The sequence below is a fragment of the Amblyomma mixtum genome, chromosome 8 (genome assembly GCF_055824585.1).
Source record: "Amblyomma mixtum isolate Tamu chromosome 8, ASM5582458v1, whole genome shotgun sequence".
In the NCBI taxonomy this organism is placed as follows: Eukaryota; Metazoa; Arthropoda; class Arachnida; order Ixodida; family Ixodidae; genus Amblyomma; species Amblyomma mixtum.
In genome coordinates, this window is record NC_143019.1 from 60,033,666 (window position 1) to 60,046,047 (window position 12,382).

The following is a 12,382-nucleotide window of genomic DNA, read 5'->3' on the forward strand; positions in this document are numbered from 1 at the left end:
TGTAATTGCAGTTTATATGCAAGGCAGTTGGCTCCCACGGGAATACTGAGACATAATGCTAGCCAGAAAGCAGTCCCTAAATTCTACACCTTAAGCACTAGGCATGTTTTGATTTTGACATCTTTTTAAAGCATGTCTGAAAAAAAAAAAAGTTGCTGAATTTTTTGTAAACTATGAACTTGGGAATTCCAGGAATAGCCAGCTTGCTTATTCTGAACTTTGCCTTTATTATTCAGAGAACTGGCCAAGTAGTGCGTTGAATGCAAGCCACTACCCAGTTGTGATAAGACGAACACGTTATCCACAGATATATACCACCACGGCTTAAATCTTGGCAGTGCTGCTGTGAACTGGAGGACTATCATACCTCTGCTGTGGAAAGAACAGCATTAGTAGCTAAAGACGTAAAATCACGTTGCCAGATAAGGCTCCAACAACAAGCGTCCTTGGCCCTTGCTTCACAGTTGGTCAGAAGGCAAAAATTCACATTTATTTTAAACAAGCTTGGCTTCACACACTGTTCACTCGCACTTGACTCGCCTGCCAGCACACACAGGCTCTGCTTCAGTGGCCCTCAAGTCATTCAGGGCCGTGATGGCCTCTGCGCAAGTCTTGATGAGGCTGCACATCTGGATGGAGAGCTCTACGCTCGAGCACATTTTCAGTTCCTGCGCGGCCCAGACCATTTTGCCCTGGACGGCCTGCATTGCGGCCACAACTTCCTGGTCTCTCTGTGCAGGGTCGGCAGAGAGTGTCGACCCATTCCCCACCATCTGCTGCTGGCTTCTGAATGGCCCTGGGCCCCGCGAAGCTAGCATGCACGCTGTTGTCATGCTTGCAGTGGCATTCGGTGAGGAAGGTGCTGCGGCATTGCTTGAGATGACTGTCGTGGCTCGGCGGGGGACCAGGGGCGGTGCAGGAGGTGCACTGTGATGAGTCTCCTCGGATGAGAGGGTGCTGTGAGACTGCGCAGTCATCTCCGAGCTGGCCTGGCATTCCTGTACAAGGCGCTGGGCTGCAGCGTCGGACAGTACTGCGGCACAACAAAAGGGTAGAGCATTGAATCACTACACTGACAGGATGCCCTGAATGCCTGGATCATCCTCTCAACCTCCGACTGCACATCGCAGCCTTTGTAAACAGCAGTTTTGGTCTGGAAGCATCTCGGTACCTGAGGTAACACAGACGCACAGGGAACAAAGTAATTTGCACGAACCTGATAGGTTGATAGGTGTAACGTTAAGAGACCGCAAGCGGGCAGAGTGGGTGAGGGAACAAACTCGTATCAATGGCATCCTAGCCGAAATCAAGAAGAAATGGGCTTGGGCAGGGCATGTAATGCGAAGGCAAGATAACCGCTGGTCCTTAAGGGTAACGGGGTGCATGCCAACAGAAGGCAAACGTAGCAGAGGGCGCCAGAAAGTTAGGTGGGCGCAGCTGGCAAAGGACACTGTTAATTGGAGAGAGATGGGAGAGGCCTTTGCCCTACAGTGGGTGCAGTCAGGCTGATCATGATGATGAATCAAAGCATAAGAAAAAAAGATTAAAACTGTTATGCTGTATGTGTTCAAATATGCAGTGCTTACACACTATGCCAAAGCACCAATGCATGGAGGTCTGCGGGGCTAGTTAATTGTGACAGCACACAACACGCTCCATACTCAAGTAACACTACATTTACCTCCCCTTCCTCTTGGGAGTGCTCGGCTACACTCTCTCAACAGGTGACCTACGGGCCTGATAGGAGCATGCACTCTTTCACTTAGTATCCCTCTTCCTACATTCAATGCAGCTTCCATAGCTGCCAGTAGCATTTCTCATTTTTTATGTTGCAAGTTGTTAAAGGGCATGTCCCATTCCATCTGGCATACCTGTTAAATGGCTCTTTTGATATAAGGCAGCACATGCAGCACATGAAGTTGAGAAAACATTTACACTTCTGCACAAGCTGCTACCGCCTACACCCTATGCCCACATTGTTAGCCAGCTGGTATACATCTACACCTACTACAATGACCACTGTGATATGGGGTAACATTTCTGGCACTAAAAAGCAAGGAAAAATGTTCTGTCTGATCTCGTATGTGACTAACCTTGGTACCCCGTAAAGCCGCCAACTGTAAAAAACCTTGCATAGCATTTAAGCCAGAACAGCGCGAACATTTCGGCAAGTTCTTTTCCGATGCCACCTTTAAACCCCACACTCCTTTTTCGGTTAGCCCACACAACAGCCATTCTACCAATGTAAGCATCAAACGCACCTGGGTTGTCCTTGACGTTTTCCATGGTGTCCACCTCGGAACAGGCAATGCAATATGTCTTGCGCTGACGGTCTTCAAGAAGTATAGTCTGGGGTAAGAGAGAGAGTGACGATCAGTCATTTAGAGGCAAGAGAGATTGTAAATGCCGAAACGCAAGGCTCCTTCAAATGCGCTCACGATTTAAGAGAGATAATGAATAGCTTATTCAACGCAAGAAAGAAAGCAGCTGAAACCGCACAACTACCGAAAACAACAATAGCCGCGGGTTAAAGGGCTGCTCACGCTGCAGACGTCGCAAACGTCGCTGAGCATCTTGTAGCCCTTCAGGAGGTAGTCGCCCATAATCCCACTGATCTTGTCCATACGCTCCCGCCTTGCCTCCAGGACTTTCAGCTCTGCTTCAGTCGGCGGCTTCCAGTCGTAGTCCTCCATATTCAGAGCAGGTGCTTGGTGCGAACTTCGCTTCAAGACGATCGGCCTGCTGTTCTTCGTCCTCTTCCACACGAATGCTGCAGCCCGCCTACTCCTATTATTGAGGCGTGTCGAGCTCTCAGTGCGGAAATACTGCACACAAAAAGGGACAAAGAATTGTTTACTTCGGTGGCATGAGCGCGAATAGCAGACTGCGTGACTTTACGAGCGCATGCCAGATCACTTTACCGACGGCTCCCACAGCAAGAACACGCATGATGATCGCGGAGGACAAATCGGTGTAAACATTCAATCTCAAAGCCGCACAGATCCAATCCAATCCAATATAGTTGAATGTGCGGAATGGTGCGGATTTCACTAATTTCACGTCGCCCGTCGATATAAGTTGTGCACGTTGCCGGCGCTCGTTTGGACGCTGCTTGATGGTCGTGTGCGCGTCGCCAAACACTGCATTCTGTCCGTCAACTGTTCGACCCGTTATTTAGAGCCATGTTCACTCCTCGCCGCGTGGGCTCCGTTGGAGGCTCTTTTCTGACAACACCTCACTCCCAGTCGAGAAGTCGGCGCAGTGGAACGCCGCTGTCGTACGGCCGGTCGCCATGCACACCTGGGTAATGATGTTTACTGTTTTTGTTGGCTCATGTTTAATGTGTTCCTTTAATGGAGTATCTAGCGTTCCGTCAAAACGTTATGTTGTGTCTGCTGCTAGAGTTCCGTCAAAACGCAGCATTTACTGGCGTTGCACTTCCGTCCATACCATGCCCCTCTGCTTTTTGTACCAGCAGCGGCCTAGAAGCCTTCTTGAACACTGTACTGTGGTGTGATATCTCGTATCAGGTTTCGATCAGACTAGCAACAGTTCATAACAGCGATCCTACTTAAAGGGTTTCAATCAATCAATTTCTACGTGGTTTGTTTTGATACCATCATCGCGACACCGCGTCTCTCGCGCTGACGAACGCGAGCTTGGAACGCTTAGCTCTGGCGAGCGCAAGCTTGGAGCGCTTAGCTCTGGCGAGTGCGAGCTTGGAACGCTTAGCTCTGGCGAGCGCGAGCTCGAACGCTACAGAGCTCTCGAGGACGCCGAAGGCATAGCCTGCTGATGTGCGAAGCGTCCGACCTGTTCGCTGTCCAAGTAATACCCTTTGCAGCTGAAGCAGTAAGGTTCGTTGTCATAGAATTCAAATGGTAGTTGCTGTTCTGTCTACTCCAACCCGCCGCGGTGGCTCCGACTCCAACCCGCAGCGGTGGCTCAGTGGTTATGGCGCTTGGCTGCTGACCCGCAAGACGGGGGTTCGATCCTGGCCGCGGCGGTCGAATTTCGATGGAGGCGAAATTCTGAGGCTTGTCTACTGTGCAATGTAAGTGCGCTCTAAAAAGAACCCTATGTGGTCAAATGTTCCGGAGCCCGTCACTACGGCGTTCCTCAAAGCCTGGGTCACTTTTGGACGTTAAATCTCCATAAACCTACTGTTAACTCCAAGAGCGGCATCCCTCATAGCCTGAGTCGCTTTGAGACATTAAACTGGTTTGGTTTGGTTTGGTTTGGTTTGGTTTGGTTTACGGGGTTTAACGTCCCAAAGCAACTCAGGCTATGAGAGACGCCGTAGTGAAGGGCTCCGGAGATTTCGACCACCTGGGGTTCTTTAACGTGCCCTGACATCACACAGTACATGGGCCTCTAGAATTTCTCCTCCACAGAAATTCAACCGCCGCGGCCGGGATCGAACCCACATCTTTCGGGTCAGCAGCCGAGCACCATAACCACTGAGCCACCGCGGCGGCGAGAGAAACGCCCATATAAACCTACTCATAACTCCAAGAGTGGTTAACTTTTTTTTTTTTGTAGAATGCCTAGTGTTCCACCCAGACAACAATATTTCTGCTGTTGGAAGTCTGTCCGGAGGCATAAGTACCCTCAAATGTTTTCAGCACTCTAAGAACTTCAAAAATCAGAATTTCCACTCTGGATGTAGATGCTACCAGGCATCGAAGAGTACAATACGGTGCAGGTCATTCACGCCATTGTAAACCACACTCTCTAATTTGCAACTGCATGCTCAGACGGCCAAGCATTTTAGCTGTTTTTGCAATTTCCATGTTCTGGAAACAATTGTGGGCACCTTTATCAGTGCATAGCATCATAAAACATGCAAATATTTGCTGCTGAGTGGTTTTCTCTTTTCAGCTTCTTATGCATGGACTATGGCTTTGACAGAACTCCAGCAGCAGTTGTTCTATCTGGTTGGAACTGTAGCCACTGCCTTCCTTTAAACTTTTGCCTACGAAGCATAAAAAAAAAATGGGTGATTTACATTGCCATTACATGCGTTTTATTCCTCTTCATTAAAGCATGCTGTCAATGGGTCAATTTCAAGACAGCTCCTTGCACCAATCTCAAGTTCTTGAAGAGACTGCGGACCATGTCGTCGAGCTCTTCGGAACCGTGCTCCCGGTACTCGTCAGCGAAGCTCTTGTCGAAGCGGAACGTAAGAACAGTTTCATGGCTTCTGTACATTTCAGTTTCGTGCTTCATTTGTGACAATGCCTTGCTTGCATTCTTTGTGAACTACTCTTTTCGTACCTAATGCCATTTCTTACTTTGCAGCTGGCACAGATATCAGCGCACGCATTTCGAGCTGTGGATGGGCATGGCTGGTTTGTGGCCGAAAGCTCTTCGTCTGGCAGTACAAGCAGGGATCACGTAGCAGAAACGTAAGTGTCCTGTTTCACGTACTATACGCAACTACCAGTAGTGAACCGTTTTATGTGAAAAATTGGGAGGTTTGAATCGGGGAGCATTCTGATAAGACTGCTTTGCCACTGCAGCGCCTGGGGGCATCATGAGTCCGCAGAAATTAGTACTGCCCACATGAGCCTGCACTCTGTGGATGTTGTGTGCATGTTTTTCCAGCCCAATGGCTGGCATGGCCCCGACTAAACATTAATTACAAGTGGCGATAAGTTTGTTGTAGTCCATATGGAGGTCTCCCAGGAGGCGACCGCGGCCACGTTTAATTGAGGGCTGCCTGAGAAGAGGTAGCGTTAGAGCAGTGGCGGCAGCGTCCGGCCAAGGCCGAGGTCCAGAGCGTTCTCCTGTGCGCGAGCCAGCGTTCTCCTCCACGTGCCCACCGCTTCTTCGTCTTCCGCGTGCCGAAACGGTGGCGCTACAAGTTTGACTGACAGACCGGGCCGGCAGAGCACATTGAACGCCAGCATGCCTGCCGTTGGGAGGGCTAGATGCATTCGGGCTGACTACGTCTGAGTGGGCAGAATACTGTGAACATGTCTGACTGTACTTCACTGTGGACAACATTCCAAGTTACAAGAAGATAGCTGGGTTTTTTTGACATGCCACAGTCTAGAGACACACTTTCTGCTGTGGAGCCTCCTAGTACCATCAGAGTCCGCCAAAATGATTGAAATCTTCTCTGAACTAGTGAAACACTACTCCCCTTGCATGTATGAAGTTGTAGCAAGTTTCAAGTCTCTCGAGGCACTGAAAAGACGGGCAGGCCATAACTGACTATATTGTGTGTATGAACAAGTTGCCCAAAAATTGTAATCTTAATGTTTCAAGAGTGCATGTTGCTCGACCAGATTGTGATCGGCATCATCAACGTGCCAATGAAAAACTCATCTGTTGGAAACAACAGATTTGAACTTTGGAACCGAAAGGGACACACAGCCATGAAGGCTGCACATAACGATTCACATTCACTGAGCTGTCAGCAAGCCCTGCAGCAAGCAAACATTGTGATCAGATTACCTTGGTTTGGTTTATGGAGTTTAACGTCCCAAAGCGACTCGGGCTATGAGGGACTCCGGAATTTTGACCACCTGGGGTTTTTAACGGGCACTGACATCGCAAATTACATGGGTCTCTAGCATTTCGCCTCCATTGAAATGCGACCGCCACGGCACGGATCGGACCCACGTCTTTTGGATCATCAGCCGAGCACCGTAACCACTGAACCACCGCGGTGGCTGATAAGATTACTTTGCTGCTACGGCACCCGGGGGCGTAACAGGTCTGCGGATATATATACTATGCACATGGCCCAGCTTGGTCGTTGTGGAACCCGCTGAACTGTGTGCGTGTTTTTCTAGCCCGATGGCCGGCATGGTGTGTGCATAGTAGAGCTGATGAGGATGACCTTGAATGTCTCAGTTTGGTGGTGAATTTTACTGTACCGCTTCCTCAATGCAATCTGACAGTGCCGCATGCTGATGCTGCCACCGAGTGACCTGGCCCACCGGGCTGACCTGGTCTGTGTGCTGCTGAGGGGGGATGAGCTCGCCCCTGCAGCGCTGGCTGTGACACCAGCCGGCATTTTGCGCTACTGGCCCAACATCGCCCACGAGAGTTCCTCCACCGATGCTCTGGCCGACCTCCAGGGGGAAGAGTGCTGCTCCCTTACCAACGCACAGGTGAGCGAGTCTAGCAAGCGTTTATTAGTCATAGTGACATAGAGCAGTGAAAAGGGGGCGTTGGAAGCTTTTTGTCTTGCCACATTGTTATGGTGCTGCCACTAAATGATATTTAAAGGTGCACTGAAGAGGAATCTGAACTCGTCTTTTTGCCACGGGAACTTAATCTACACGTTCCGAGCATTCTTAGAAACTTCGATTTATTGCCCTGTGTGGCCGATTTCCCTAATTAAATCGAATTAATGTCCGGCTCCCGCCCTTTTTTTTAAATTCTGCCTCGTACGGTGGGCGGAGTCGACCGACGCGGGGAGTGCCTTTCAGCCAGCTCCGTGGAGGCTTTGCTTTCGCTTCATTTTGTTTTTTAGGTTTCCGTGAATAAATAGTTTCATTTGCAGATAATATAACCGCAAAATAAGCCCGCAGAAATAAAAATACGCGCGGACTATTTGCTTCTACGGACTACTATGTATTACTCCGCCGATGGCAGGGCGGCAAGCCGCCACAGGACTGGGTGAAAGGCACTCCCCGCGTCGGTCAACTTCGCCCATCGTACGAGGCAGAATTAAAAAAATAAAGGCAAGAGCCGGGCGTTAATTCGATTTAATTAGGGAAATTGGCCTCAAAGGGCAAGAAGTCGGAGTTTCTAAGAATGCTAGGAACGTGTAGATTGAGTTCCTGCGGCAAAAAGACGAGTTCAGATTCCTCTTCAGTGCACCTTTAAGGATAGGCCTTTTTTTTTTTTTTGATGCACTTCTCTGCACCAGACAAATGTGTTGCATGCATGATCATTTCAAGTTTCTGGAGCCATCAGTAAACATGGCAGCGATACTTCTAGCTACCTGTCCGCATTGCTGAAAGACCGTCGTTTGAAATTGCACAGTGATGTTTAGTAACTGCTTCCAGCTTTTGATGACCAACTACCCTAATCAACTACACTGTCTGGTCGTCGGTGAAGTAAACTTAGCAAATTGCGTTGCCTTTGATGGACAACTGACGAGTGCAGTTTTTGCAGTTTTCTTTCCTTTGAACCGTTTGTTATTTGCTGTATGTTTCCACGTGTGTACTGATTTAAATCTGTTGAAAAGGACTTGTAGGCTGTTGTTAGTTTGTTGCCTGTTATTCTAGAAAGTGTTTGTGGCTGAGTGTGCGCTCGTGTTGGCATGTTCTTGGGAATAACCAGTTGGACACATTACTCAATTCAGTGTTGCAGCATCCCTGGGAAACTAGCAATTTTGTAATTAGTAATTTTGCTGCTCTTGCAGCCTCTGGGCTGCATTGTGGCCACCACTACAAGCTCCCTGATGCTGGTCACACCGTCCACCATTGAAGGACAGGTAAGTTGGCAAAAGCTGCATCTTGCCATACTTGATTTCTTAAACTTATCGGGCTATAACTAGCTGGCCAGGCTATCAGAATTTGATTTTGTTGTGTTCAAACCATCTGTGGCAAAATGACTTCTAGCCGTGTAGTTCTGCGCACCCATTGCGGACTTCTTTTTCAGTGTTCTGCATAATCGACATATTTTTCATGTCCATCACATTCAAGGGGGGATGCAAGTCTTGGAATTATATTTTTTATTCATGGTAGGATTCTTATTCAAATCGCTCTGTAAGTGAAACTTTTTATGTGGAGTCCAAATACGCAATTACAGTTGCAATATCTCAATTACAGTTCGAGGTAGTAAGCAGTCTGTGATTTTAATTGGGCTTTTCGTTACAGGTCATTAGCCAAAAAAATGTTTATAAATTATTCAGATATTTTCAGAACTGAATCACCAATTTAGGGTCTCATGAAGCATTAGAATGCGTACAAAACTACTGACCTTTTTACAGCAGCTGCTTGCCAATGAGAATTGGAGTTAAGGGATTTTATTTGGTTGAATTTCATTTTTCAAATATTTTCGTGCTCCGTAGACTCAGTGTGTTGCAAGTGTGAGTGGCAGATATTTTACTCTGATGTCACAACGTCATTATCTTTTCTCCCGCAGACAACACTGCTGATAAAGCCCCTCAAGGCACCCCAGGGACTTCTAGCCGGCATAGGACGACGGGTGTCGTCGTTTATCTTTGGGGCCATGCCTTCCCAATTAGAAGCTGTGAGTGTTCTTCGAGGCTGTGACAAATATGGAGTGTGCTTTCTTTCAAGCGGCAGTGAGACTTTCAACTCTATGTAGCTGTTACATTTTGACCCTTCATAAGACACAAGCAATATGTGTGTTTCACATGCATACAAATAGTAAAGTTGCACTCAGAATTACTCTAGCAATTGAATGACATTGCTTTTAAGCCGTTTCGACCACTGTCGTTGTAGAAAAATATCATACACATATGTACCAATCACTTATGTAAAAATATCTCAAATGTTGTCCGTATCCATACCTCAGTCTTGTGTTAAGATCGAAAATTGCTTCAAAAAGTATTATGAGGCAGTTTACTGATGGAATAAGCTTAGTCGTTTTGTTTAAACATATTTTTCCCGCCAATATGGGTCTCGTCAACGCCCATGCTTGTAAAAGTACACAAAAAGCCAAGAAGGTCTATTTGGAAAAGAGAAAAGCATTTGTTTGATCGTCAGGTAGTCTTAATAACCCACTAATATGGTACGTAGGTGTATCGTTGTCCATTTGCCAATACTCGAAGCAAATGGGACAATGCGAGTCCGCTGTTCTAAAAACGGTTAAAGAGAAGATACTAACAAAAAAATTCTATCTACCTGTCATTCCACGTGCCCTGCATTCTGTGAGTTAGTCTGCTTGCTGTAGAGTTCTAAGCACGAAAGTAACAACTGTTGTATCACTTTAGAGAAATCCTTATTTTTCTGCATGGTTTCAAGCACAGACAGTGTTCACTGTTGGCAGTGAAGATTGTACAGTGTAAATGTTAGGATCACATTCAGAACTGGCAGCGAGTTTAACGTAGAACTTCTTGGTGCATTAACGTTGGCATGGGATTTGTGTCTGGCGTGAACGTTGTGTCTGCCTGAAGCCTTTTGCTATTGCTGGGCACTGACACATTCGTTCAATTTGCAGAGGCACCTCGTAAAAGTGCTTGTGGAGCCAACCGAGGAAGAAGACGAAAAGTTTGTCTATGTGCTTCTTCGAAACAGTCTCCAGAAGTGGTTCCTGGAAGAAGGCCCCGAGAGGGTAGGCGGTAACAGGTCTTTGCTTGCCGTTCAGCTCCTCACTGGAAAGGGACAGTGGCAGTTCGTAACTCACTCGTGCACTTAAAGGGACACTGAGGAAAAATTGAAGTTGGCTTGTATCGACAGAATACCAGCTCCTGATTACAAAAACGCCACTCATACTGACAACAAAGCTCTTCTAACGTAGTAAAGAGCAAGAACCAAAATACAGGTATCGCCGCCACAGGCCAAACTCGCAAGTACAAGCGTGATGACGTCATAGGACAAAGCAGTGTTGCTAGAACCAATGGTTGTAGCAACTCTAGGACCCGAGAAGCCACAAATCCCTGAGGCGCAGCCAATGCATGCGCAAATGTCCTTGACGTCGCCAGATGGCGCCACGTGCCCGGCGCTATGCGCGCTCCTGAAGCATCGGGACAAATCAGCGCCTGCTCACCGGCATTAGGCGGGCTCCCGGTATTCCGCTAGCGGTAACAAGGTACACGGTATGCTAAAGGTGTCTATTTGCGAGAACTTCGTTGACGACTTCTAGAACGAGATCCATCGTAACGCTGGCAAAACGCCAGTGCAAACGTAAGCGAAGCGACTGTAGCGACGGCCGCAATAGCCGATAGATGCCTTCAACGTGCGGCCGGCGGTAGCTTTCTTTTCGGTTGCTGCTAGGCCGCACTGCTGGCCGCCAGAAATCACGGAGTCTGCGTTACGTCATGTGCACATCATGTTTCACGTCACTTAGTCCTGTGTCGTCATAGGAGAATCCCAAGTTTGAATCAGAGGGCTGGGAAAAACTTTTCAACTTCGAATCCAAATTTCTTAGAAATAAATGCATCTTTCGCTGCCGGCCAAGTGGCAATAAAGCCATCACAAGCCGAACAATTGGATTTTGCTATAAAAAAAAATATTAATAATGCTGTCCTCACTGTCCCTTTAATATGTTGCTCTCGAGACTTAGCATGGTTGAGCGGCATATGCACAGCTGCTGATTGAACCCGAGGTTGACAGGCATGCTGCCATCTGTCTTTGCAGAGATCTGCTGAGCAGAGCATAAAGATGGGCTTTCATTGACCTGCGCTCAGTCATCCCACTGCTATGTCGATTCATTCTGTTACTTTTTTTTTTTCTTTCCGAAGTGCAATTTTTTCTCTGGCTGGCTGGTGATCTGCTGATTCTGAACCTTTGCACACTAATTTGCATCTCAGCACCACTCCTTCATGCTCGCGTGCGTGGATGCTTGCGGCAAATTTGGATGTGTATGTAGCCAGTTCCGCACCAGAGTTATTGCTCTCTCAACAAAAGGGTTGTGGTGCTTGACCATAGTATTGGCCACTGCCATGCATGTCCTGGGCTTTTGTCCCGGATGCTCGTTTTATTTTGGGACGGCTTGGAGAAAATGGTAAGCCAGGTAAGCCGCTGTCGCAATATCAATGCAGTGAGACCACTTTACACATGTGTGGAGTACGTGCAGGTAGTCATGGGTTTTAACATTCACAGATCGCTCAAGAAGCTCAATCTTCACTGAATAAACTGGATGTTTGCATCAATCAAGGTCGAATTAATGAGATTCCACTCTTTACAGGCAACAGGGCTCGGTAGTCAGTTTAGTATGCATCATTGGTTGCAGAATTGTTTTAGTGGCGCATTTTTTCTTTTTTTAATTCATTGGTGCATCTGTCTTATCTTTTTCAGCTGTGCGGCGAATGTGACCTAGACCGCTCCATGAAGGAACAGTTCCACGAGGCAATCTGGGTGTGTAACCAAGCATTTAGTGCTTCTCAGTGTGATGACCAGAGTGTCTGATGTGGCAGTGTGAGAACGAATTGGAATTCGGTGTTAGTTGTTTCATCAAAAGCCGTGTAGTTTTGCGGAAACTAAAATATCTTGTGTGAACGTTAACCTCTTAACCAACACGGAGTGCTTAGCCATCAAGACATTGCTTTTTATTTTTTCTCTGTTATTGCTATGTGCTGTCCACACTTGGGGTTCAATGTTTCTGGTTTTTGGATTTTGAAAATTGAGAGGATGCATTGTTTCTGAGTGCAGTACGGACTCAGCTGTCCAGTTCGCAGGTGTGTGCCCAGAAATTTTTCAGAGGTGTAGTACATTTGTGATGGGCAGGT

The 12,382-nt window shown here is 47.5% G+C and overlaps 2 protein-coding genes across 4 annotated transcripts in view; one reads left to right on the forward strand and one right to left on the reverse strand.

Moving 5' to 3' along the window:
• Positions 1 to 203: 203 nt before the first annotated feature.
• Positions 204 to 3,058, reverse strand: LOC149332671 (protein ZNRD2-like). Its single transcript, XM_089558251.1, has 4 exons — positions 2,922 to 3,058; positions 2,544 to 2,825; positions 2,262 to 2,349; positions 204 to 1,033 (listed from the first exon to the last, which is right to left on the reverse strand). The coding sequence occupies exons 1-4, from the start codon at positions 2,979 to 2,981 to the stop codon at positions 522 to 524; spliced, it is 942 nt and encodes a 313-aa protein (XP_089414377.1). The 5' UTR covers positions 2,982 to 3,058; the 3' UTR covers positions 204 to 521.
• Positions 3,050 to 12,382, forward strand: part of LOC149332672 (nuclear pore complex protein Nup133-like) — a 46,252-nt gene continuing 36,919 nt past the window's right edge. The window contains exons 1-8 of one of the 3 annotated variants that reach the window (XM_089558248.1): positions 3,050 to 3,304; positions 5,046 to 5,182; positions 5,302 to 5,408; positions 6,912 to 7,124; positions 8,387 to 8,458; positions 9,112 to 9,219; positions 10,153 to 10,266; positions 11,952 to 12,011. In XM_089558248.1, coding sequence (XP_089414374.1) covers positions 3,183 to 3,304; positions 5,046 to 5,182; positions 5,302 to 5,408; positions 6,912 to 7,124; positions 8,387 to 8,458; positions 9,112 to 9,219; positions 10,153 to 10,266; positions 11,952 to 12,011 — 933 coding nt within the window. In that variant the 5' untranslated portion in view covers positions 3,050 to 3,182. The remainder of the gene's footprint in view (positions 3,305 to 5,045; positions 5,183 to 5,301; positions 5,409 to 6,911; positions 7,125 to 8,386; positions 8,459 to 9,111; positions 9,220 to 10,152; positions 10,267 to 11,951; positions 12,012 to 12,382) is intronic. The other 2 variants (XM_089558249.1, XM_089558250.1) reach the window with 2 other exon arrangements.